The sequence below is a fragment of the Microtus oregoni genome, unplaced genomic scaffold, assembly GCF_018167655.1.
Source record: "Microtus oregoni isolate MIOR12 unplaced genomic scaffold, Mior012 000056F_ref0000123, whole genome shotgun sequence".
Taxonomy (NCBI): Eukaryota; Metazoa; Chordata; class Mammalia; order Rodentia; family Cricetidae; genus Microtus; species Microtus oregoni.
Genome location: NW_024543832.1, coordinates 7,142,743 through 7,168,360, shown reverse-complemented (window position 1 = coordinate 7,168,360; position 25,618 = coordinate 7,142,743). Strand labels below are relative to the sequence as shown.

General features: G+C 37.0%; 1 protein-coding gene across 1 annotated transcript; it reads right to left on the bottom strand.

Moving 5' to 3' along the window:
* Nucleotides 1-884: 884 nt before the first annotated feature.
* Nucleotides 885-21,580, bottom strand: Macc1 (MET transcriptional regulator MACC1). Its single transcript, XM_041638805.1, has 4 exons — nucleotides 21,469-21,580; nucleotides 19,505-20,040; nucleotides 16,246-16,434; nucleotides 885-1,211 (listed from the first exon to the last, which is right to left on the bottom strand). The coding sequence occupies exons 1-4, from the start codon at nucleotides 21,578-21,580 to the stop codon at nucleotides 999-1,001; spliced, it is 1,050 nt and encodes a 349-aa protein (XP_041494739.1). The 3' UTR covers nucleotides 885-998.
* Between the last annotated feature and the right edge of the window lie 4,038 nt (nucleotides 21,581-25,618).

Genomic DNA, 25,618 nt, shown 5'->3' with positions numbered 1-25,618 from the left:
TCTGTCTCTCTCTTTGTCTCTCTTTCTTTCTCTCTCTTCCCCCTCTTCATGTGAGCACACCCACAGATGTCAGTATTTTAGGACTGAAAGTACTTTGGTGATGGTAATTGTTTGTAATAACTCAGTATTAAATACCCCTGATGGCTAAAGGATTTTCATTCTGATCATGGGGAAAAACTTCAAATTAGGCGTATATATTCCCAAGATACTGAAGGAAGCTGATGAAAAATTTTAGTCCATGTTTAAAGCTAGTTTTTCGGACAGTGTCTTCTTTTCAGATATCTATTTGGAAGATGCTGAAGAAGAGGAGCATGCTTCATCTCTCAGGACCCATTTTTATTTTTTGTCCTCTTCACTCTTCTGCTATGTGGCATGACTATTCAAAAATTAGAGTCAGTCTTTCAAGACAGAAAACCTACTTTGCACTGGCCTTGTGCATCCTCTTCTACCTGAATTTCTGCACATGGAGCAGGGAGCAATGCTGACTGATTCCACTAACGAATGCAGATATGTACAGAAGGCATGCAGCCTTTGAAGGCCCAAAGTGCCTTCTCTGCCTCATGATAACTACCCGCATTAAAGCCGCTGGTTTATTGAACTATCTGCTTGATATTATTTAAACGCTCATCTGTTTTAACTTTAGAAAACCGAATGAACATTGAATAAGAGAAAAGGGCTTTTCTTTCTGGGTTCCAGAGCATTTTACTGTTTACCATTTTACCACATACAAAAAGAAATTTGACTACAAAATCCAATCTTGGTAAGAGTTCCAGGATTTGTTTCTCAAGGTAAAACATGGCTTTCCAAACACAGTGAAAGTAAGACATCTTTATGAGTTCACCCTCCCTCTCTGTCTCTTTCTGTATGTCTTTATGTCTCTCTTTCTCACACACACACATACATACATACACACACATACACACACTTATACATACACACACACATACAAACACACTTTCCCACTTAGCATTTTCCTTTATCCCCAAACTTGCTTCAGTCTATGCTTCCTGAGAAGTAGTGAAAGCAGTTACTCTCAGAACCTGTAAAGAATTTACTAGTATTAGAGTTCCAGTTAAGTCTCTCCACTGTTTGGTGACAGGGTTTTTCATTCTGTCCAAAGCTGATTGAAGGTCTTGTAACACATCTCTACAGTTGTTTCCATTGTGACTGCTCCATGCATAGAGAAAATCATAGGCAGGTTTCCACATCATCTATAAAGAAAAGAAAATAGATTGATGTGAATATCAGACAAATAACAGACAGAGATAGAAACAGAGAAAAAAATTTAAACTGTAAAGGAGTTAAAATAAAATGGAATGCTCATTATGTGAACTTTTTGATGTAGAAAATAATCACTATCATTTTTTATAACCCTGTTTCTAAAACTAGAGTGTTTTTCAAAAATAAAATAGTTATAAATATGAACATTTTTCTTGATCCACTGTTTAGTTTATATTGCCTTGATTCAATATAAAATTCTTTGCATAATTTAAAATTTACATTTTATTATTCATGTATTTATTTATTTAGTGTTGTGAGAGTGAATGTATGTCATACATGTATGTGGAAGTCAAGGGATAACTTGATGGAGTAAATTATGTCATACCATGTGTGTCCCAAAAGTGATACTCAGTTGTCAAGCTTCATGGCAAGCCTCTTTATCTACAGAATTATCTTTTCAGCACCATATTTTTTAATAATAACAAATACTATTAAGGTAAACTTTTAATTATCTGACTTTTAAGAATAGGATTTGTTACATATAAGTATTTGTGTTGTTTTATAATACTATATATCATAACAATGATAGCAAATACATTTTGCACTTTTAATTCATTCTATTCAGCAAATCTATACATAAGGAAAACTGTAGTTTGATGATCAAATTAAAAACAAAAATATAGTTCTTTAACTCAAAAACTTACTTTTATGGTACATTTTATGATGCAAAGAAAGACCAACATTCTATGTTTCTGCACTTTTCTTCCCCTGAGGTCACACCAATGACATCACTGTTCCCATAGAAATAAATGCATGCCAAAGGAGAATTTCACATACAAGCAAGTACATGATGGTTACCAAGGCAACAGGCTCAGAGGGAATGAGACAAAGGCAAATGGAAGAATACAGACATATACAAAAGTTAACATGAATTTATTCTAAGAAAATAACAAGGCATACACTCATGATTAGAACATTTGAAATGTAAACTTTAGTAGTAATTGCTTATTTGGACTTACCAAGTTGATTTATTTGTAATTCTACCATTTATAAAATGTTAAAAGCACTGAGTTTGAGCTTAATATTGAACATAATTGCTTTCTTAAAATGGTACCTCAATTAACATCAGCATTCCATGTAATTGGATATAATTTTTCCATTTGCCACCACTACTACCCAGATAGTCTAATTACTGAGGTGAGCAGAAATAAATCTCTGATGTCATTATGGTTTGCTTCAGTCCACATAAAAATGCTCAAAGAGTGAGATGTTATTTGTTCTAGTTGGCATTTCGGAGAGGACATACACACCTATTTCCTCACCTCTCTTACAAAGACTAATTTTGCAAAATAAAGAATAAAATAATTATCAAAGTTATATCATGCTAAGGTATGTGACATAGAAGCGGAAGTCACCTTAGAGTAGCTGCTCTCAACCTATGGGCTACAACCTCCCCAAAGACCATTAGAAAATACAGATTTATAACAGTTATAAATTACCGTTATAAGGCAGCAATGAAAATATTTCATGGCTGGGATCACCACAGCCATGAGGAACTGTGCTAAAGTGCTACAGCATTGGGAAGGTTGACAACCACTGCCTTAGAGTTTGTATACAAGCTTTGTCATCACTGATCTGGTTTATGGGGAAATTGTATCTTCTGCTACTGAAATAAGGGCAGTGGGGTGTCCTCTTTTTCGAAGGGTTCTGTTGTGCAAACTACTCACACTACCAGTGTTATCAGTAGCTATTCAGCAAGAAAAACAAATTAGGCCACATTAATAGAAGCTTATGTCAGGCTCTATCTCAGCTGTCAGTACTTAGCTGCAGTGCTACACTAAAATGATTGATTAATCTTTATGGATTTAAAAAACAGAAAACTGTTTGTCCATGCTCCAAACTTATATTCTATACTGAATCCACTCAGTCACCAATATTCAACTAGCTGGTACAATAATTTTCAAATTGTTGTGTACTGTTTAACATAATGTTATGTATATTTAACAGCCTCCCCAGACTGTTCTAATTCCCTTTGTGACTGAGTAGGAAACAGAAATGTATTTGGAAATATTTACAATAAGCAATGACTGACAGCAGTGAGTAAAAGGTGATATAGCACAGAAGATTAGCATAAAATACCAGAGAACATAGATATCTGTTGGGGATTTCAAATGGGTGGTTTCAGAGCTCTTTTATATGCTGACATACAAGTGGTTTTATACTCATGGACAGTAAAACCACCCCACTGTCTTACCCAGGCAGTTAAGCTCTGCATGGCATGTCTTGCTGCAGCAAGGAAATTTAGCATTTACAGAAAAGCTTGCAGGAGTGTTTAGATGTGAGTCGACTTCTCTGTCCTGCCCGGAGACATAGGAGACTGGAGATGTACACAGGGATGGTATAAGTTAGAGCCTACATTCCTCCATGCACTTATACTAAGTACTACATAACTCCCTCACATTAGACAGCTTGCACACAACACAGAACAGTGCAGTCAGCACTGGAATTCAGAGAAACATGGATTGACTGTTGAAGTCTGATCTCTATTTAAGTCTTCCGAAAGTACAAAGAAAGGAGTGGCTAAATTAATCAGAAATGCAAGAGAGGATATTGCCTTGAACTTATTTGATGACCCCTGACATGGGTATGAGAGTGTTAGGGTGGAAACACAGGACAGAGATGACCTTCCTGACTTGAACTAAAATATGAAGGGGATTTGCCATCCAGGTTTTTTTTTCTCTTCAATACAACAAAGCCTACATATTTCTTCAGTATAAAATCTAATTTGCCATATACAAAATTACCTGTGACTTTCAACCCAGATGGCAAAAAAAATACTATCACACATAGTTTAAATATGGTAAATACATGCTTTTCCACTAATTATTTTACTTGCTAAGTCAAAATTCACTGAATGCATATCCTTCAAGAATTTTTATTACAGCAAGGTCATGAGAAAAAAAGCATGGTGCTTAGATATAGGAACAAGGCAATCATTTGGACAAACAATGAGTAAACAGATAAGACTTGGTAATAACAATTACAAAAAGTACCTCTAGATTAACCTGTATGAATCAATGTGAGAAAGACAGGAACTTTTAAAGTTTTATTTTGTCTTATGTGCACATAATATATGTGGACTATGTGAGTGACTGGCACCCTCAGAGGACAGAATAGCGTTTTGGATTTCCTGAAACTGGAGATGCAATTTGTGAGCCACTATATGGGTGCTGGGAGCCAAACCCAGTACTCCTCAATAACAACCAATATTTTTAACTGATGAGCCACCTCTCCTGCCATATGACAAGCTCTTGTCATTTGATGAGGACTCATATGTTGCAAAAAAGGAAATTGGGTTTTACTGCCAATAGTCCTATGCTCACATCCAGGTTCCATTGCTTCTTTGATAGTTCAGTTTGAGCTTGGAATTTTTAAGCTATGAAGTATGTATAATAATTTCCAGTCTTCTTTCTTCAATAAGGCACCCTAAAAAGAACTTATATGACAGTTTGCATGCAATGATTGTTAGTAGTATACATAGAAAATTGTAAACTTTTAATAGGAGCAAGATAAGGAAGCTTTATTTTTAACCATATGGAATATGAGATAATGGACAGGGGCTATCTGATGAAAACTTAAAATGGTCAAATGACCTGAAAGCAGTCAAGGATTGAACATTATTCATGTCACAGTAATGAAGAAAATATGTGAGACTTCTACTGTGCCAAAGAAAAGTGAATGGAAATTTAAACTTCAGTAAGTGTACCATTGTAGACACAAGTAAGATACAGAAGCAAAGAATGGAGACAGGGTAGAGTTAGAGTACAGAATTGTATTCATGTTACAAAAGACGGTGGTACCCAGCTGACTCAAAAGGATATCTATCTAGTAACTTATCTGGAGTCAGTTCCACAGCCCCACATAGCTGGTTTTGTGTGAGTGTGTGTTTAGTATTAATGGATTAAAATCATAAAAGTTGGGAGTATTTATATCATGGAAGTTAGCAAAGGCAATGATTGAGGAGTTTCCCCTCTTGCAAAACCAGTTATTAAAATTTCACCATCACACCACAGAGGGCATCCTTTTCTTTTGCCTCCCTTCCATCTTCTAACACCAAGTGATTCAATGACACATTTACCAAAGGCGAACAAGAATACAGACTCCACCCTAAAAATGTCAGTGTGAAGTGCCTACAGGAAGACAAGTGCAAATAAACAGAAGCCACGCAACAAATGGATCACATACAGAATTTGAGTTCTGGAAGAAGAGAAATATAAACAGAGGACTAATCATCAAGAAATGGATGAATTTTTAAAGGAAGGAAAAAATACAAATATGAACATATTATAAAGAAAAATAGTTTGTGGGTTAAATTCTAATGTTTCCAGATAGATAATTTAAGATTATTGAGGACTGAAGAGATAGCCCATTTAAAACATTCGAAAGAAAGGCTAGCTTTCATTAGCCAGAAGAATAAAGACAAAAGAATGTTTTAATTGTTTTTGAAAAGTAGATTAGTTGCTTTTCTGTTGGTGTGTCAAAAATGAATGACCAAAACCAACCTATAGGAGAAAGAGTTGATTTTAACTAAGTATCCAGAGGACTAGATGTCAATAATAGCTGGGGAGGTATGCAGCAAGCACCTCGAAAAAGAAGCTGAGAGACCACAGCTAAACCTCACATGGGAAGCAGAAGAAGGAAGCTTGAAGTGAGCAAGCTATATGCTCTTGAAGCCCACCTCCAGTGACAAACTTCCTCCATGAATGCTCCATGTCATAAAAGTTCCATTCACACCCCTAACCAGCACCAACAAACTGAGGACCAAAGTGAACAAATGCATGAGCCGTTTGGAGAAGTTCCCCACTTAAACCACTACAATAATTAAAGGGACAAATAATACTGAAGCAAAGAAAACTCACAGTCTGACAACAGCTATAAACTGCATACAGTGAAGGAACACTGAAATGTAAGAAATATGTTATTCTTCAGTAAACAAATATCAGATGAGGTCAACGTAACTTTTTTATATTAAGCTTTTCTTCACAAAGCCAGATTTCCTCAATGCAATAAATGGTCCAATCAGTTTTTGTCCTTTATAGAGAACATATATTATATTTGGATTCAAATTCTTTAACATGTCCATATTTAATTTTCAGAATTTATATTTTATTTATACTTGCCTCCATAAAATGAGAATATAACAATGACAAAAATACAGAAGATAACTTGCTTGTGAAAGACCCCCAGTGTGGGAAGACTCTCACTTAAGTCTTGGGATAACACGACCCCTCACGAGAGACCATCCTTGATGCAATCACACAAAGCTTTAATGATGAGATGAGACAGGAACCAGTGCACTGGGGCCGAGACTCATAGGGCCTAGTCTCATAACCCATGCAGGGGAAGAGTTCGACACCAAGTGTCCTGGAAAAGGGGTTTTTATGGGAAGAAACCACTGCCCAATAATCCAAAAGGGGCAAGGAGGGTGTCATAGAAAGTCACAAGGGGGCAACTCCCTGCCTCTCAAGATCACTCAAGGTCATTATCAGCTAGTTCCTAAAATCACAAGGGGGAAACTTCCTAGTTTCTCAAGATTATTCTCAAGGTTACAATCTAACTTTATCGTCAGCTAGTTCCTGAAACAAAGTCACTGAACCAGCTAATCCTAGATTTTTGATTCTTCTCTTCCTGCTTGGATTTTTGGCTATTTTCTTCTGCTGGGGAGGTCTGGATTTATCTAAGTCTTTCGCTTGTATCAATTGGGTGGGATTCTGTATTCAAATATAATACAGATCCAAGTAGTTCACAAAAGATTCACATTTTATAAAAAAATACTAAGAAAATAATGTCTTCATCCCCAGAAATGATCAAAGGAATAACGTGTTGAATCAATAATTTTCTTTTCAGATCAGCCCAAGTTAAATACCGAAGATGAGTTGTAGATTAGCAACACCTCATCCACATTTATCTTACCATACATCTAATCCAGCTTTTAAATTTTTTTTCCAAGTTTTGTTTAACATTATGACTAAAGTAAAACATGTAGACACTGTTCTTACGCTATGGTTATCAAAAGGAAGTGTGCTGATACGGGGTTAAGTGAGTTGGTCTTTTTTTGTTTTTTGTTTTTTTAATTGATTTTTATTGCGCTATACATTTTCCTCTGCTCCCCTCCCTGCCTCTCCACTCCCCACTCAACCCTCTCTCAAGGTCCTCATGCTCCCAATTTACTCAGGAGATCTTGTCTTTTTCTACTTCCCATAGAGATTAGATCTATATATGTCTCTCTTAGGGTCCTCATTGTTGTCTAGGTTCTCTGGAATCGTGGTTTGTAGGCAGGGGTTTTTTTTTTGTTTTTTGTTTTTTTTGCTTTATGTTTAAAAACCACTTATGAGTGAGTATATATGATAATTGTCTTTCTGGGTCTGGGTTCCCTCACTCAACATAATGTTTTCTAATTCCATACATTTTCCTGCAAAATTCAAGATGTCTTGTTTTTCTTCTGTGTAGTACTCCATTGTGTAAATATACCACATTTTCCTTATACATTCTTCTGTCAAGGGGCATTTAGGTTGTTTCCAGGTTCAGACTATGACAAACAATGCTGCTATGAACATAGCTGAGCACATGTCCTTGTGGCACGATGGAGCATACTTTGGATATATACCCAAAAGTGGTATTACTGGGTCTATCTTCTGTAAAGCAAAGGACACAGTCAGCAAGACTAAACAACTACAGAATGGGAAAAGATCTTCACTAACCCCTCATCAGACAGAGGTCTGATCTCCAAAATATACAAAGTATCCAAGAAATATACAAAGTATCCAAGAAATTGGTCGTCAAAAGAACAAATAATCCAATAAAAAAAAATGGAGTACAGACCTAAACAGAGAACTCTCAAAAGAAGAATATAAAGTGGCTGAAAAGACTTAAGGAAATGTTCAACATCCTTAGTCATCAGAGAAATGCAAATCAAAACAACTGTGAGATTCCATCTTACACCTGTAAGAATGGCCAAGATTAAAAATACTGATGACAATTTATGTTGGAGAGATTGTGGGGAAAAGGGAACACTTCTGCATTGCTGCTGGGAGTGCAAGCTTCCATAGCCCCTTTGGATGTCAGTGGGGTGATTTCTCAGAAAATTAGGAAAAGTGAGTTATTCTGAACCACAGAACAAATTCCCCCAGCCTTTTCAACTCTGTCACAAACATTTGGTGCAGAGCTCCATCCTTACATCTCTGCTGTCAGATTTCCTTCTCTGGGTATATGTATACATGGTATGCATTTGTGTAAATGTGTTCACCTGTGTAGGATATGCGTGTATGTGTGCACTTATTTATGGAAGCCAGAAGCTGAGATCAGGGGCTCCAACTTTGTATATCAAGACAGAGTTTTCTCATCCAGTCTACCTAATCAGCTTGCTCCAGAGATTCCCCTTTTCTACTTTGTAACTGCTAAGATTTTAGGGAGCTGCCATGCCCACCTGGCATTTACATGGAAGCTGAGATTCAGCTAAGAACTCTGGTTCTCAGGTTTATGGTCAAAGTCCTTACCCACTAAGCCATTTCCCATCCCTTTAGATTTCTTAATGCTACCTTCCTGGCAGTATGATCTAATCCTGGAATAGGAAACATGATGCTAATGAAGGATAGCACTCTGAATTTTTCATCCATGTGCTCCTCTCTGTTTATACACAGAGAAGTAGCAAAGCATTTAGTCTAATTAGTAAAGTGGTTTTCCAGGGTCCTAGTATATGTATAGGAGAAATACATCTTTCCCTCCATTTACCTTTCCAGTATTAGCAGACATAGTAAAAGTAAGGGAGCAGAGATGATGAAATATGTAATGCCAAATGAACTGAAACAAAAATAGAGACAAGAATAATAAAGTTTTACAGTTTTAGTGTACTTCTTCTTGGAAGCCAATACAACTCATTAGACTTTGCAGTGGATGACAAAAGGCAGCAAGATCAGACTGAGCATCCCAGTCTGTCTTTTTTAACTCATAAAATAGAAATAACATAAAGAATTTAATTGACTTTAATTACTTTTGGATAATTGCCTTTTTCCATATTAGAGGATTAATAATCCACCTACTTATCTCATAAAATTGTAGAAGCAGTATTTCATTTTAAGTACCATTAGCTGCAGAAGTACTGAGGCAAGTTAGGCTTTCTAATGGATATTATATGTGTTCTGTATTCAGCACATCATTTACAATATCTAGGTTATTTTATACCATCTCTAATTAGTAAATGCGTAAATAATGTTTAAAACAGGTGATTATTGTCTTCAGAAAAGAAAAACGCTAACTCCTCTGGGCCTTCCTACTTCCTCAAAAGAGACACAGTGTTTGGTTAAAATGTGACAAAAGAGAGAAATTTTGGTCAAATTTTTCTCTGAGATTTTTCTTTTCCTGCTGTGAAATAAACTGAAGTGTATAGAATGTCATCAAAGCACCACTAAGTACGTGAACCAACAGATGTAAATATGTAACGTGTAAATATGACACGTTAGGTCCTAGGTCACAGGTAACTACTGTTGAGTTTGAAACTTAGTAACAAAGACAGTCAAGAATCCAGGTCACTAGTCATTTCACTAAAGGATCATCACACAGTTATTTTATTACCAAGTGACTTTTACAAACACTGCTGTTGGATTATATGCTTAGCTGCTTTTCTAAAATCACAGGCCCATTTCCCTCTTTAAAACAGACTTGATAAAGAAAATTTAAAATAAGTCCTGGGAAATGTCCCTTAATTGATAGAATGCTCGTCTATCAACCATAAAGCTTAATTCAGTCACCACCATCATGTAAACATGTATGGGGCCCATGCCTTCAAGTGGAGGCTGGGAGAGCAGCAGTTCAGGGTCATTCTAAACTGCACAGTGAGCTCATGACCAAGCTCTATGTGACCCCGTCTCAAAAAAATGGTAAAAATTATAACTGTGCCATCTCTAGTTCCAACACTAAGGGTATGAGAGGGTACATTCTGCCACAAGTTCTTGATTTTCCACAGAATACTTTTCCCTTTATGAAAGAATAAGTTTAGATCTTACTGCAAAACAATAAAGGTTTACATACCTTTGCAACAGGGCAAGGCTCAGATAAATAAGGAGACAATAGAGCACCCAAATAAACAAAGACCTACGTGTCCTGTGAGCAGGATCACTCTCATAGTCCAAAGCCATCTTTTCTACCTTTTGTGAGAGATATTTTCCAAGGACAATTAAATTTTAAGCCCACAAGGAAAAGTTTATTGGCCAAGACTTTTTCTCATTTTTTCCTATATGTTAACATCTTGCTAGTTTCTCAGCACAGAAACCTTGAAATTACTGTCGACATTTTTTCTTAACTACATTCTTTTTCATTCACATCACTAAAAATGGTTGCATTTTATTCCATTTTCCAGAAAATGACTCAAGGTCATAGATTTGTCAAATCCAACAAAATAATAGGTACTTTGTGTTTTATAATGACAACTGCCGTCAACTATCAAAAATATTTTATACATGTTATTTTACCTGACCGTCTAAATTCCTGAAAAGGTTGTGCTATACAACTCAGTTAAAAAAAAAAGTTATTAGAAGAGCCAAGCAACGTGTCCAAAGTCATGGGAGTTAATGAATGGACTAACAGAACTGGAATCCAGGCAAGGGAGCTTTGCCTGAAGAGTCTTGCCTCTGGATTCCAGCAAATGAAATGAAATGTCATGTCTTCCTCCTTCACACATGACTTCTTGTCAGTGCTCTCTAGACCTCATTGCTAACAAGAGTCCACTTCAGGGACTCTCAGTAACTAAAATACCATAGGTGGCATCTCCTGCATTTTCCTGATTTTTTTGATCTTTGTTTAATCAGTCAATTCTGTAAAGATTCGCAGTTAGAAACACAAGTAAGACTAACAAAATTCCAAACCCGAGTTCTATCACTCACCATGTCACTCTGGATGCTACATAAATGCATTGATACTCAGAGTAGGTTACTGTGTGTTAGAAAGAGGATGATTCTAACGCCTTGCTTACTGTTCGCTGAAATTAATGAGATGTGTGAAGATTCTCATGGCGACTGACACACAACTATTTTTTATTTTTTTGTCATTATGTGCTTCTTGATGGAGATATAGTTCTGTAGTGGAGCTTGTTCAAAAAAAATTTAAAAATTAATAGTTCATCCTAATTTCAAACTAATGTAAACATTAGATTTATGCCTGCATAAGAAGTACAAGCAATCTAACAAGAACAAATCAGGGTCCTTATGCCTGCATAAGAAGTAAGTTATCTAACATGAAATCACAACAGTTCTACATTCTCATTTTTAATTTACATATAGGATGAAATGCTTCGAGCACTCTAGTTGTAAATCAGAAAGGGGGAAATAAGAACTGCTTCTAGAGGATACAAAAGAGAATTAGACTTGCACTACTGCAAAAAGAATTACGGGACACCTGGCTGACTGCACTGTTCTACACTTGAATAGTGTCAGAGATGAAAAACACATGGTGATTAAAAATCTTAGCTTCATTGTGTCTCCATGGAGACAGTGTGGCCCTGTGTGGCATGCCAACGGAACTAAGCCTTCTGGTGCCTGTCCTAGACGGGTGGTGAGTGGGCAGAGGAAATTTAAAGTGTGAGAGGAACCGTTAGGGTCTTTAGCAAATAGGAAAGAAGGAACCTAATCTTTATTGTTAGGAAGATTCCATGGAAGAGAGTCACAGAGAAATTAATGTCATGTTTGCTAGTAATCTGTAGAAGATTGACTTGAGTCCCAGCCTCCGGCCTAGAAAAGTGTTAGATTTGAAAACTGCAGCTTTTCTCTGTAAAACCCAAGGAAAAACATATAGTTATCCTCTTGGCTATGGGAAGTAGACAAAATTGCCGGGGAGAAAATTGGGATCTTGGGGGTGGGGTGGGATGGGGGTAAGGGAGGAAGGGGAGAGAAAAGTGAGAAGGGGAGGATGGGGGGAACTTGGGGAAAAAGGATGATTGGGATAAAGGAAGGTTGGATAGGGGAGCACGGAAGCACAATTCTTAGTTAAGGGAGCCACCCTGGAGTTGGCAAGAGACTTGAACCTAGAGTGGCTCCCAGGAGCCCAAGGCAATGTCCCCAGTTAGTTCCTTGGGCAGCTGAGGATAGGGAACCTGAAATGACCCTATCCTATAGCAATACTGACGAATATTTTGCATATCACCATAGAACCTTCATCTGGTGATGGATGGAGATAGAGACAGAGACCCACACTGGAGCACTGGACTGAGCTCCCAAGGTCCCAATGAGGAGCAGAAGGAGGGAGAACATGAGCAGAGAAGTCGGGACCACGAGGGGTGCACCCACCCACTGATACAGTGGAGCTGATCTATTGGGAGCTCACCAAGGCCAGCTGGACTGTGACTGAAAAAGCTTGGGATAGGGCCAGACTCTCTGAACATGGCGAACAATGAGGGCTGATGAGAAGCCAAGGACAATGGCACAGGGTTTTGATCCTACATTATGTGCTGGCTTTGTGGGAGCCTAGCCAGTTGGGATGTTCACCTTCCTAGATATGGAAGGAGGGGGGAGGACCTAGGACTTACCACAGGGCAGGGAACCCTGACTGCTCTTTGGACTGGAGAGGGAGGGGGAGAGGAGAGTGGGGGGGGAGGGGGAGAAGGGTGGGAGGAGGAGGAGGGAAATGGGAGGCTGGGAGGAGGCGGAAACTTGTTTTTTTTTTTCCTTTTCTCAATAAAAAAAATTGTGCTGTCTTTCTGGTATTTAATGGGTTCTTGTATTTTTAAATGAAATCTTTAAATATCTTCAGAAAAACTACACAGAATTTATATTAACATTCACAGAAAAAACAAACAAACAAACGAATGAAAAACAAAACCAAACAAAGTGCTGGGGGGAGGTGAGGGAAGTTCCTGTTGCACACTTTGGGGGCAGATTCCTGGATCCTGCTGGGAAGAGGACTTCTGAAAGGCAAACGTGGCTGGAAGGCTGTGGTACAAGGACATTTGCTGGCAACAACAAGGTCTCTAGAATCAGAAAGAGCACACAGCTCTTCTTAAAATTGAAGGTGTTTATGCCTGAGATGAAACTGAATTTTACTTGGGTAAGAGATGCGCTTATGTGTATGAAGCAAAAAAAAAAAAAAAACCCTCACAGCGACCCCTGGAGGCAAGCTAAATAAAACCAGAGTTATGGGGGAAAGTTCCTGGGGCCCATGCCAGGGTTCGTGCCAAATTCCGAAGCAACCTTCCTGCAAAGGCCACTGGACACAGAATCTGTGTGATGCTGTACCCTTTCCTAATTTCAATAAATAAAAATGGATTTGTGTTCTTGTTTAAAGAAAAAGACATCACTTACATTTTTATATTTTATAAACATATTTTCTGATAAAAACATTTTTATTAAAACGTCTTTTGCATGGGCTGAAGAAGCAGTTCAGCAGTGAAGTAGTTCACTGACTTCGCTTACAGAGGACCCAGTTTCAATTCTTGGCACCCAAATGGACGTTGACAACTCTTTGTAATTGCAGTCCCAGGGAATGTGACACCAAATCCAGCCTCCACGGGCACCAACCACGCATGTGCTGCCTAGACATACATACAGATATCAACAGATCTTTTAAAAACCTACAAAAATAATTTTTAAAATGCTTACATGCAAATGATTGGTTCTAAACATTATATGTAGTAGCTTTAATGTAGTATTTATATTAACTTAAAATATAAATTGAGGAGGTGTTTATTTTAAAAAGTGGCATTCTCAGAATTCTCAAAAGACTTTCTCTTCACTTCAAAAAGAATACTTAATGGTCAAAAGTACTAAAATATATAGGAAAGGTACATTCAGTATCCCCATTCTTCAGTCAGCCTGAGGTTTGACAAAGAAGATCAGGCTTATTTTGGAAGCAAGATAATGTCATAGTTGTCAAGCTGCGTCCTGAGAGAACCTGCTGAGATTCCAAGGTTCCTGTGTCACAGAAGAAAATATTATACCAGGGACACAGGGCCCATAGATCATATGTCAGAGTAAATGACATGAAAGAAACAAAGACAGCACAGTAAAGGAACATTAAATTCGTGTTCCCTCACCCCAAAGCCAGTTCCTAACCACCACACTCCAAATATAAGTAGTTACATATCAACTACCTAACTTGTCAAACCCATCTCATTTAAGATGGCTCTTTCCCCAGAAAGAAACAACACTCTCCAACAATGTTTGGGGATGTGGAAATTACATGCATTGTCCTTGCAAGTGGCCAAACAGGTAAAATTCCTATACGACATTTAGAATGGCTTCAGGCCCAAATGCCTTTGTTTTCCTAAGTGATAGCAGGAATCAGACTCTGGCTGTAGTGTTCTAGGGAGTTTCCTTTAGGTTTCTGAGCTTTTATCAGCCTCACACACAGACTTAGTCACTTACGACTGAGGATGTGTGAAGGTAAATAATGGACAAATAGGCTGTGGGTTAGTTAGCCTGCGTTGAGATTGGAGGGAAGACAAACAATAAACACAATTAGAGAAAATGCAGATGCTTAGCAAGGCTGGCAGGACAAACAGCTCTCCAGTAAATCTAAACAAAACTCACAAAAGCAAGGCCCTATCGTGATAAAAGAATAGCAGTTTTCTACTGGACAGCTTTTTAACTAGTTTACTGAAATGTCAGGAGCACAACAGCACAGTTCTCACAGTATTCTCTTCTCCCTCAAGGTTCCTGACTTTTCAGCTCCCTCAGAAAACACTTGTGTCCATCTTGTATGCTATGCTCACTCTGGATTCTGCTCATTGATAGGCTTCAGTTCCCCTCTAGGTTTATGAAGATAAGTGTAGCAAATAAGTGGGACGTATGTGTCCAGTCCCTAGCTGCTCCTGGACAGAATTTGTTTAGAAGTCCTTACTTGTGAGCTGGGTTTCAGGGATTCAGCAACTGTCCTGCTGACACCTGTTGCAGCTGGAAGGAGTCAACTGTCTTGACCTACTGAACTCTCTTAGAAAGCCTGCAACCTGATCACCTAACAGAATGCAAAGTAAGAAGAGGAATCTGAAAAGCAAATATTCATCTCTAAGGCCAGGCATTGTAGAAAAGGTCAAAAGGCCTTCAATCCCAGCACTTGAGAGAGGGAGGCAGTCTGAACGTCTGTGAGTTCCAGGAGAGCTAGTTATGCGTAGAAACCCTGTCTTGAAAAACGTGTGTGTGTGTGTGTGTGTGTGTGTGTCCATCCTTCCATCCATCTGTCTCTAGGACCCAAAATGACACAGAACATGCAGATTGTGCTTATAATGTCACCATCTCAGAGAATATTGGCCTTAACTTAAACATCTTGAAAAAGTTTTAACTTGCTGAAAGATACAGGGCATCTACCATATACTCATTAATGGGAAACATTGTAATTTATATGAAAAAAATTAGATCACATTGCTATTATGGTAATCTGAAGAAATACATGTATGCAATGTGCGTAACAGAATCCATGTAATAATACTGATGAAACAAGCAGGTTTTGTGATGAATATCTTTGCACTAAATGCTTTCTTTCTGTATATGATATTAATAATTCTTACTGTACATAGAATTAGAAAAAAGATGAAATGACTCTTTGATATCTCTGTCAGTCATTTTCAGTGGCTCCATATCATTCCCCTCCTAGGATTCATCATCAAGTCCTATCACTTGTCATAAATGATTAAGAATATCTTCTGTGAGTTGACTTGAGTATTTATTACCTCAAAAATGTACCTGTTCTATGCCTTAAATTCTTGTAGACTTGTGTCCTCACTGCTCCAATTTAATGGATTAATTTGCTCAAAAACCATGTAAATATAAAATCTAACAAGAGAAATATAAATATGTTTTTTAGAAGTATGATATATATTTCAGACATTTCCAACAGGGTTACCAGAAAATAACTTCAATTAGTAGGGACTAAATGTTCCTGAATGTTCCTTCAATTAATTCATAAACATGGAAAAGACTAAATTACATTTTCTCTACTTAGCTACAGTTTGTCACCACTGAATAGAACATATGAAAATCTCACCTCGGCTGAAACATCTCCAGATTTTCCTCGGTAAGGAATTTCATACGCCTGCATCTGATGCTTAGTGAGTCCTGCAGATTTCTCAGCAAGTTCCCTCCAGCTTCTTCCGAGCTTAACAGCTGAGGTTAGAATAACAGCCTCTTGGAGAAGACGTTCCACTAATGCTTGGTGATCCATCTTTAGCAGAGCCTGTGGCAGTGAGTATCCATCATGCTTAGAAACAACTCATTGACTTTTTCCTTGAAACTATAGTTTGCATTATGTATTCTAGAAATTAAAATACCTTTTCACACCACACATATAGTTAAGGTTTTTTAAACTCAGAACAGTGGTTCATATATAGGAAAATTCAACAAACAAACACAGTGAATATATATACTAGAAATAGAGGAGCTTTAGTATAGCTATGGGATCATGGGTAAATCACATTACTAATGTATGACTTTAACTGCTAATGGAACACTATCAACGCTTTTATCAGTACCTAAGGCTTCAGCAATTAATAATCTCTGAACCTAGAGGTAATTACTCACTCCCCTCAAGCTTATTCCTTGTCTTACCAGAGGATTAACACAGATCTATTTCAGCAAAATGTGGTTTAAATTTTTCTTAGAATCATGCTTATTGAGTAAACACAAGATATTCCTTTAATTTTAAACTAAGTTACAGACATATCTGAATTTAAATAACCTGCCCCCCTCACCTCTAATGTGATTCTGTTAAAATAAATGGTGTGGGACAATGGTTTATATTCTGTCAACTATATTTTAAATAAATGCTGATTGGCCAGTAGCCAGGAAAGAAGTATAGGTGGGGCAACCAGTCAGGAAGTAGAGGCTGGTCAATGAGAACAGGAGAATTCTGGGAAGAAGAAACTCCTGGTTGGCAGTGTGACCCCAGCCACAGAAAAATCTAGAGGTGATTGCCCCGCTGAATAAGGTACTGGGCCACATGGCTAATACAGATAAGAATAATGGGCTAATATAAGTTATAAGAGTTAATAAGAAGCCTGAGCTAATGGGTCAATTAGTTTATAGTTAATGTAGACCTCTGTGTGATTTCTTTGGGATTTAACAATTGTGGGACCCGGGCAAGACAGAAACCCCAACAACACATAAATTACAAAGTAATAAAGGTGAATATTCTTCCACAGTGTGAAAGTAGGATGCTAACAGATTCCCTTTCTTCATTTATTGGACACTTAAGCTTTCTCTCTTACTATTCATTTCAGGCAATCCTAAGAGTTTTTTTGTTGCTTTGAGTATATTTTTAAAATATATGAATATATACATATATATGTAAATAAGTTGGTAAAGATGCTTGGCAGTTGTTTATTATGTAATGGTACCTAGGAGTTTTATTTACCCATGAGAAAGAATAAGTAAAGTTAAATTAATTTTAAAAGGCACCAATAAAATTTTATCATATTTATCCTTATGAAATCTACAATTAAAAGAACAATTTGGACTCTAAACACAAGTTCTATTGATTTCTCTTTTTATACTGATCAAAGGTGGCCACGGTGAGAAGAAATACCAGGGCAGCAGTTCTTCAAAGTACACTTGAGTTTTTGTGGCATGGCTTTACCCTGGCAAAGTACAATTTCATAAGAAGTATTTGCTATACTGTTGTAATGTTTTGTATAATGAATATGGAGACAATATCATTGTGCCTAATCTTTTAGAACTAATATAAATTCACATGCTGAAGGGTTTTCAGAAATGTCACATATTAGGAGACAAAAGCAATCTATCTTTACTTTTCAACTTCACATATCAAGACACAGAGCAAGAAAATTTTTCATTAATGCAAAGGGTGTTTGAAGACACAACTCTACATCACAGAAGGATCAATTGCTTTGCTAACAGAGGGCCGGACCTAAGCCTTTTTTAGAAGGGAGCCTTAAGGGCATCACTGAGGGTTAATAATAGTTTTGGGGTCCATTAGGGGCCACTCTTTTGAGTAGGTCTCTGTCAACATTGTCTAATCAAGGCATTCTATGATTTATTATGCCCTCCCCAAACTACAGGTATGGTACGACCTGAACTTTCAGATCATGAGGCTAAGATAACTTATTTTGAGCTAGTAAGAAAAGAAAGTAACATTTTGTTTGTAGTTTTTTGAACATCTCTACTGTACATCTGAGTTACAAAAAGAAACAATTACAAAATCAATGTGTAGCTTATAGTGAGCAGGAAAACTTCTAGTATTCAGTTGCCGGAGCCCATAGTCACTAAGGACAGAGCATATCATAATAAAACTCTCCACTCACCAACTAGACATTATAACTCTCGAGTTTTACTGTTCTTGGTATCATTGTAGAATAATTTTCTTAACATGCAGATTATTATTAATGCTATATATTGAATTCATCCACCATTTTCTCTTTGTTGCTTCCAGCTTTACAAAAACTTACTTTTTAATGTGTCTCTACCCACTGCCTTATTCATCATTTTCAGACATATGAGTACTGTTTTCATATTTATAATACTCAGTACACTTACTAACATTTACATACAAAAACATTTTATGCCCCCCCATACACACTCACATGCTATTTGAAGACAGTATTAGAATTTAGCATTTAGGAAGAATTAGCTACATTCATGTTTTTATCTTCTTTAGAAATGTCATCATCGGGCTAGAGAGATGGCTCAGAGGTTAAGAGCACTGGCTGCCCTTCCAGAGGTCCTGAGTTAAATTCCCAGCAACCATATGGTGGCTCACAACCATCTGTACTGGGATCTGGTGCCCTCCTCTGGCATGTGGGCATGCATCGAGGCAGAATGTTGTATACATAATAAGTAAATAAATGTTAAAAAAAATTAAAAAAATGTCATCCTGATACTTTGTTACTATAACATTGATTTCTGCTTTAAATCCAATTATTTATAATCTCCACAAGGTTTTTAACTGAGAAAGTACATGCTCAAAAGAGTTGACCCTTGAGAATTCTATTAGCATATTAAATACAGTGTTGGTAGAAGCATTGCTGGAGCATGCAGCATTCTGTACAGAAGAACATTAAACTGATGAAATAATGGATAATACATATGTATTTGAAGGAAAGAAACATTGAAAAATAAGCCTCTACAAGATCAGGTATTTTTGTTTGTTTTTTTTTTTTACTTTTATGCTATGGTTTTCTTAATGTTCATGTTATGGAGTTTATATGATACTTGAAGGGTTGTCCAAATATTTGAGAAAAAAAGAGTTAATCTCTTAAATTTAAAACAAAAGTTCCAACAAAAACACAAACTACAAAAACAACAGTAAAACTTGGATGGATATATTTGGGCCCATAAATTCCAATGGAAGTGGTTTTGTGAATATAATTCCAAATAGTAGCAGCTGGTGGCTGAATGGCCTCAGCTTGTACAGCTATGACTATGTACATTACGTGGCTCAGATCAAGAAACTTTGCTTGGATGGTGTCTTTGTAGACATAGCAGTTGTTCAGTGCTTGGAAAGGGCCTTCTCTGTCCAGGCTGTATAAACACACCATTTTTGTCATGACTTGGCTCAGGGGATCTATTTTTACTTCTGCTCCAATTTTCATCTCCAGCAAAATAGCTCTTATGGTTTTAGGGTTGCTTAACCTTATTTCCAAAAGAGGGCTTACAGTACAGGAGAGATTATGGTTCAGCTTTGGTGGAGGATCCAGAAATGCTCTCAGAGATACCTCCTGAAATTCTCCTATGGTTATGTTTCCCTGGGGTACATGAACAATGATGTCTGAGTCAGGTAACTGAACTGACCCTCCTTGGTGGTTTAATTTACAAACTGCAATGGTCTCTGGATATTAATCTACAAACTTTCGAACACCTGATTTTTGACAAAGAAGCAAAAAATATTTAGTGGAAAAAAGAAAAAATATTTAACAAATGGTTCTGGCATAACTGGTTATCAACATGTAGAAGAATGAAAATAGATCCATCTCTCTCTCCATGAACAAAACTCAAGTCCAAATGGATCAAAGACCTCAACATAAAGCCAGCCACACTGAACCTTATAGAAGAGAAAGTGAGAAGTACCCTTGAATGCATTGGTACAGAAGAACACTTCCTAAATATAATCCCAGCAGCACAGATACTGAGAGAAACAATTAATAAATGGGACTTCCTGAAAGTGAGATGCTTCTGTAAAGCAAAGGACATGATCAATGAGACAAAATGACAGCCTACAGAATGGGGAAAAAATCTTTACCAACCCCACATCAGACAGAGGTCTGATCTCCAAAATAGACAAAGAACTCAAGAAATTGGTCATCAAAAGAACAAATAATCCAATAAAAAATGGAGTACAGACCTAAACAGAGAACTTTCAACAGAGGAGTCTAAAATGGATGAAGACACTTAAGGAACTGCTCAACATCCTTAGTCATCTCTGAGATTCCATCTTACACCTGTAAGAATGGCCACATTATGACAACTTGTGCTATGGACGACTTATACTATAGAGGATGTGGGGTAAAGAAACACTCCTGAATTGCTGGTGGAGTGCACAGCCCCTTTGGACATCAGTGTGGTGATTTCTCAGTAATATCACTTTTGGGTATATAGCCAAAGGATGCCCCATCGTGCCACAAGGACATGTGCTCAACTATGTTCATAGCAGCATTGTTTGTCATAGTCTGAACCTGGAAACAATCTAAATGCCCCTTAACTGAAGAATGGATAAGGAAAATGTGCTACATTTACACAATGGAGTACTACACAGCAGAAAAAAATAGCAATATCTCAAAATTTGCCGGCAAATGGATAGAGCTAGAAAACATCATATTGAGTGAGGTAACCTAGAACCAGAAAGAGAATTATCATATCTACTCACTCATAAGTGGTTTTTAAACATAAAGCAAAGAAAGCTAGCGTACAAACCATGATTCCAGAGAACCTAGTCAACAATGAGGACCCAAAGAGAGACATACAGGGATCTAATTATTATGGGAAGTAGAAAAAAACAAGATCTCCTTATTAATTGGGAGCATGCGGGCCATGGGAGAGGATTAAAAGGGAGAGGAGAGACAGGGAGGGGAGCAAAGCTCAATAAAATCAATTTAAAAAGAAAGCATTTATCTTTAATGTTATTCTATTTCTGATAGCACTTGTACTTGAGAATTTTGTATATCTTCCATAGCAATTTTTAGAGGCAAACATTCCATATGTATAGGAAATCATTTGACTTAATTACACAGCAACGTTACCATATTATAAATTCTTGTACCTGTAATATGATTTTTTGAGAATTTTGAGACTTCCATGTCAACCAAATTTCCTTCAGATCTACTTTGAGCAATTCCTCTTGGCCAGCAATAGGCTCTTTCACTGATTAGCATTTTGCCATCTACAAAGCAATTAGAGGATATATTTATTGTATGAATATATAAGCAGGTTGACAAAGGAAACAACCTAAAAAATGGTTATTCTTATTTAAACAGAAAATGTCATGTAAGTATCTATACAGAGATAGGCAGTGGTCACTCATGCCTTTTCCCAGCACTCAGTAGGCAGAGGCAAAAGGATTTCTGTGAGTTAAAGGCCAGTCTAGTATAATAAAGCAAATTCCAGGACAGCCAGAGCTGTGACACAGAGCAGAGGTCTCTGCTTCTACTAAATGTCCTGAAATGAATGTAATTGCTATTTTGAAAAATATTAATTCTAGATTAACCCCAAACAATGAATTTACTGTGGAAATTCATATGTCAATATAAAACAGCCAATAAAAGCCTGAGATAAGAGAAAGAATAGTAAGTTGACATGTTAATAAATGGATAATCTCTGATGACTAGAAAATTAAATAAAACTAATCTGAAAAATCCCAAATTCTTCTACATGTTCAATGCAATCCCAAGAAAAATTACATTAGATATGTATTATATGTCTATGAGTATATTTGTAATTTCTCTCTTTTATTTTTAATTGAAGTCAAAATTGCTAATAGTTATCATACAAAATATGCTGTTTTTGAAGCATGTTGTTTCAAAACATGTTTTGTCATTGAAAATGCTTAAGACAAATGCTAAAGATAATAATTCAGATAGTGCTCACTGCCTGTTAGGTATCAGCATTTATTATAAATGTGCACTAAGGAATATAATGTGAAATCAGAACAGAAATATGCCAAGGATACAGAATTAACACCCCAGAATGAATCTCACACTCATATGAAATCTTGATATCTACCTGGCTGAGGCAGCCATGTGGGTGTCATGAATCATTGGTTGTCCATGTCAAAAGCAATAATATCCCTTTCCCCTGTCCAATATCTTCCTATGTAACCCTCTGTTGAGGGAGCAGCAGGGCTACGTTCCTGGCACCCGGCCGCCCGCACAGCTAGCTTTATCTGAAATAATTACACAGAAACTGTATTCTTTTAAACACTGCCTGGCCCATTAGTTCCAGCCTCTTTTTGGATAGCTCTTACATATTGATCTAACCCATTTCTAATACTCTGTGAAGCACCACGAGGTGGCTTACCAGGGAAGATCTTAACCTGCATCTGTCTGGAGTGGGAGAATCATGGCGAATGCCTGACTCAGCTTCTTTCTCCCAGTATTCTGTTCTGTCTACTCCACCCACCTAAGGGTTGGCCTATCAAATGGGCCGAGGCAGTTTCTTTATTAATTAACCAATGAAAGCAACAGATTAGAAAGAAATCACTCCCACATCAACCCTCGATGGCCTGTAACTCTCTGTGTAAACCAGACTGGACTTAAACTCAGAGGTCCACCTCCCTTTCCCTCCAAGCACTGCGGCATCGAAGATGCTATGAAGGAGAAACAGAAAAAAATGGAGGGAGGAGTGAAGGTAATTCAGAGAGGAGGGATAAATAACACCAAAGCTTTGAAAAGGCCATAAGGAATCATATTATTTTATGTTTACTTTAAAATTATGTATATATAAATTACACATGTATATAGTTTAAATGAACTTATAGCACTTCGGAGGATAATGCTCCCCCAAAAGCCATAAACGTCTAAGAAAACTTCAGTGCCAGGACTGGGAAACCTTTTTTTTGAGTTGTTGGTCAAAGGAGTCCCAAAAGCACCCTAACGATATAAATTAGTACCATTGCCCTTGGTTGCCTCCTAGAAATTGAAAGTAAAATCCTATTGCTAAAGACATAAGACACTTAAGATACAGGAGAAATCAGTTAAATCTGACTTGGAAGCCTCCTTCCTAAGTGTTAATTCTCATAATACTACAAGGAGCTATGCAAGCTGCCCAAGGAAAAAAGCAATCAAGGTGTAATATTGGTACTGAGGATAAGCAACAGTCATCTAACTGGATTTAAGGCCTACTTAACAGAAGGGAGTTTATGCCAGACACTATAAACCGATCCTGCTGAAGCCTGTGACCCCAGAGGACAATGTATGACCACAACTTTCCTAAACCTGTATAATTTCTAACTGCTTATGTAGTGGATTACACTGACATATTTTGTATGTTGTACCCCTGTATCTCTGGGAGGAAGCCTACTTGATCACAGTGGATAATTTTTCTGATGTATTCTTGGATTCAGTTTGCCAGTGTTTTGTTGAGTATTTTTCCATCAATGTTCATGAGGAAAATCGGTCTGTAATTCTCTTTCTTAGTTGTGCTTTTCTGTGACTTGGTTATCAGGGTAAATGTAAAAAGAGTTTGGTAATACTCCTTCAGTTCCTATTGTGTAGAACATTTTGATGAGTATTTGTAGTAACTCTGTTTTGAAATTCTGATAGAATTTTGCACTGAAATCATCTGGTCCTTGGCTTTTTTGGGTGGGAGAGGCTTTTGATGACAGCTTCTATTTCCTTAGGGGTTATAGGTCTATTTAATTTGTTTATCAGGTCTTGATTTAATTTTGGTGTGTGGAACATATCCAGGAAATTGTCCATTTCCTTTAAATTTTCCAATTTAGTGGAGTAAGTTTTTGAAGTATGACCTGATGATTCTCTGCATTTCCTCTGTGTCTCTTGTTATGTTCCCCTTTTCATTTCTGATTTTGCTAATTTGTGTATTCTTCTCTGCCTTTGGTTAGTTTGAATAAAGGTTTGTCTATCTTGTTGATTTTTTTTTTGAAGAACCAGATCTTTGTGTCATTGAATCTTTCTATTGTTTTCTTTGTTTCTATTTTATTGATTTCATCTCTCAGTTGGATTATTTGCTGTCATCTGCTCCTGGGTGCATTTGCTTCTTTTTGTTCTAGGGCTTTCAGATGTTCTGTTATTTCACTAGTATGAGATTTTCTCCAACTTCTTTATGTAGTCATTTAGTGCTATGAACTTTCCTTTGTGGACTGCTTTTATTTTGTCCCATAAGTTTAGGAAGTCTTTAATGTCTTTCTTTATTTTTTCTTTGACCCAGTGGCGGTTCTCTTGAACATTGCTCAATTTCTATGAATTTGTGGGTTTTCTGCAGTTAGTGTTGTTGAATTATAACTTTTAAGTCATAGTGATCTGATAAGATACAGGGGTTATTCCATTTTTTTTTTTTTGTATCTGTTAAGGTTTGTTCGTTATTGAATTTGAGGTCAAACTTAGAGTAGGCTCCATGGGGTACTGAGAAAAAGATGGACTCTTAGGGTTGAGAGTAATGTTCTATAGATGTCTATTAAGCTCATTTGAGAAATGACATCTGTTAGTTCCTTGATTTCTATCAAGTCTCTGTTTGGTAGACCTGTCCTATGGTGAGAGTAGAGTGTTGAAATGTCCCACTATTAGTATATGGGATTTGAGGAATAATTTAAGCTTTAGCAATGTTCAGTTTAAGTTTTAGTAATCAATAACATAAACAAAAAGAAAAAATCACATAATAATCTCATTAGACTATGAAAAGCCTTTGACAAAATCCAAAACCCCTTCATGATAAAGGCCTTGGAGAGATCAGGAATACCAGAAACATTCCTAAATATAATAAAGACAATATATAGAAAGCCAATAGCTAACATTAAACTTAATGGAAAGAAACTCAAAGCAATCCCATGAAAATCAGGAACAAAATAATGCTGTCCATTTTTTCCATATCTATTCATTATAGTACTTGAGGTGCTGGCTTGATCAATAAGACAACAATAGGAGATCAAGGGGATACAAATTAGAAGGGAAGAAGTCAAATTCTTGATATTTATGGATGACATCATAGTACACATAAGTGACCCCCAAAATTCTATGAAGAAACTTCTACAGCTGATAAACACCTTTAATAAATTGGCAGGACACAAGATTAACTCAAAGAAATCAGTAGCCATCCTATATATAGATGATAAATGGGCTGAGAAAGAAGTCAGAGAAACATCACCCTTCACAATAGCCACAAACAACATAAAATATCTTGGGGTAATACTAACCAAACAAGTAAAAGACCTTCTTGACAAGAACTTTAAGTCTTTCAAG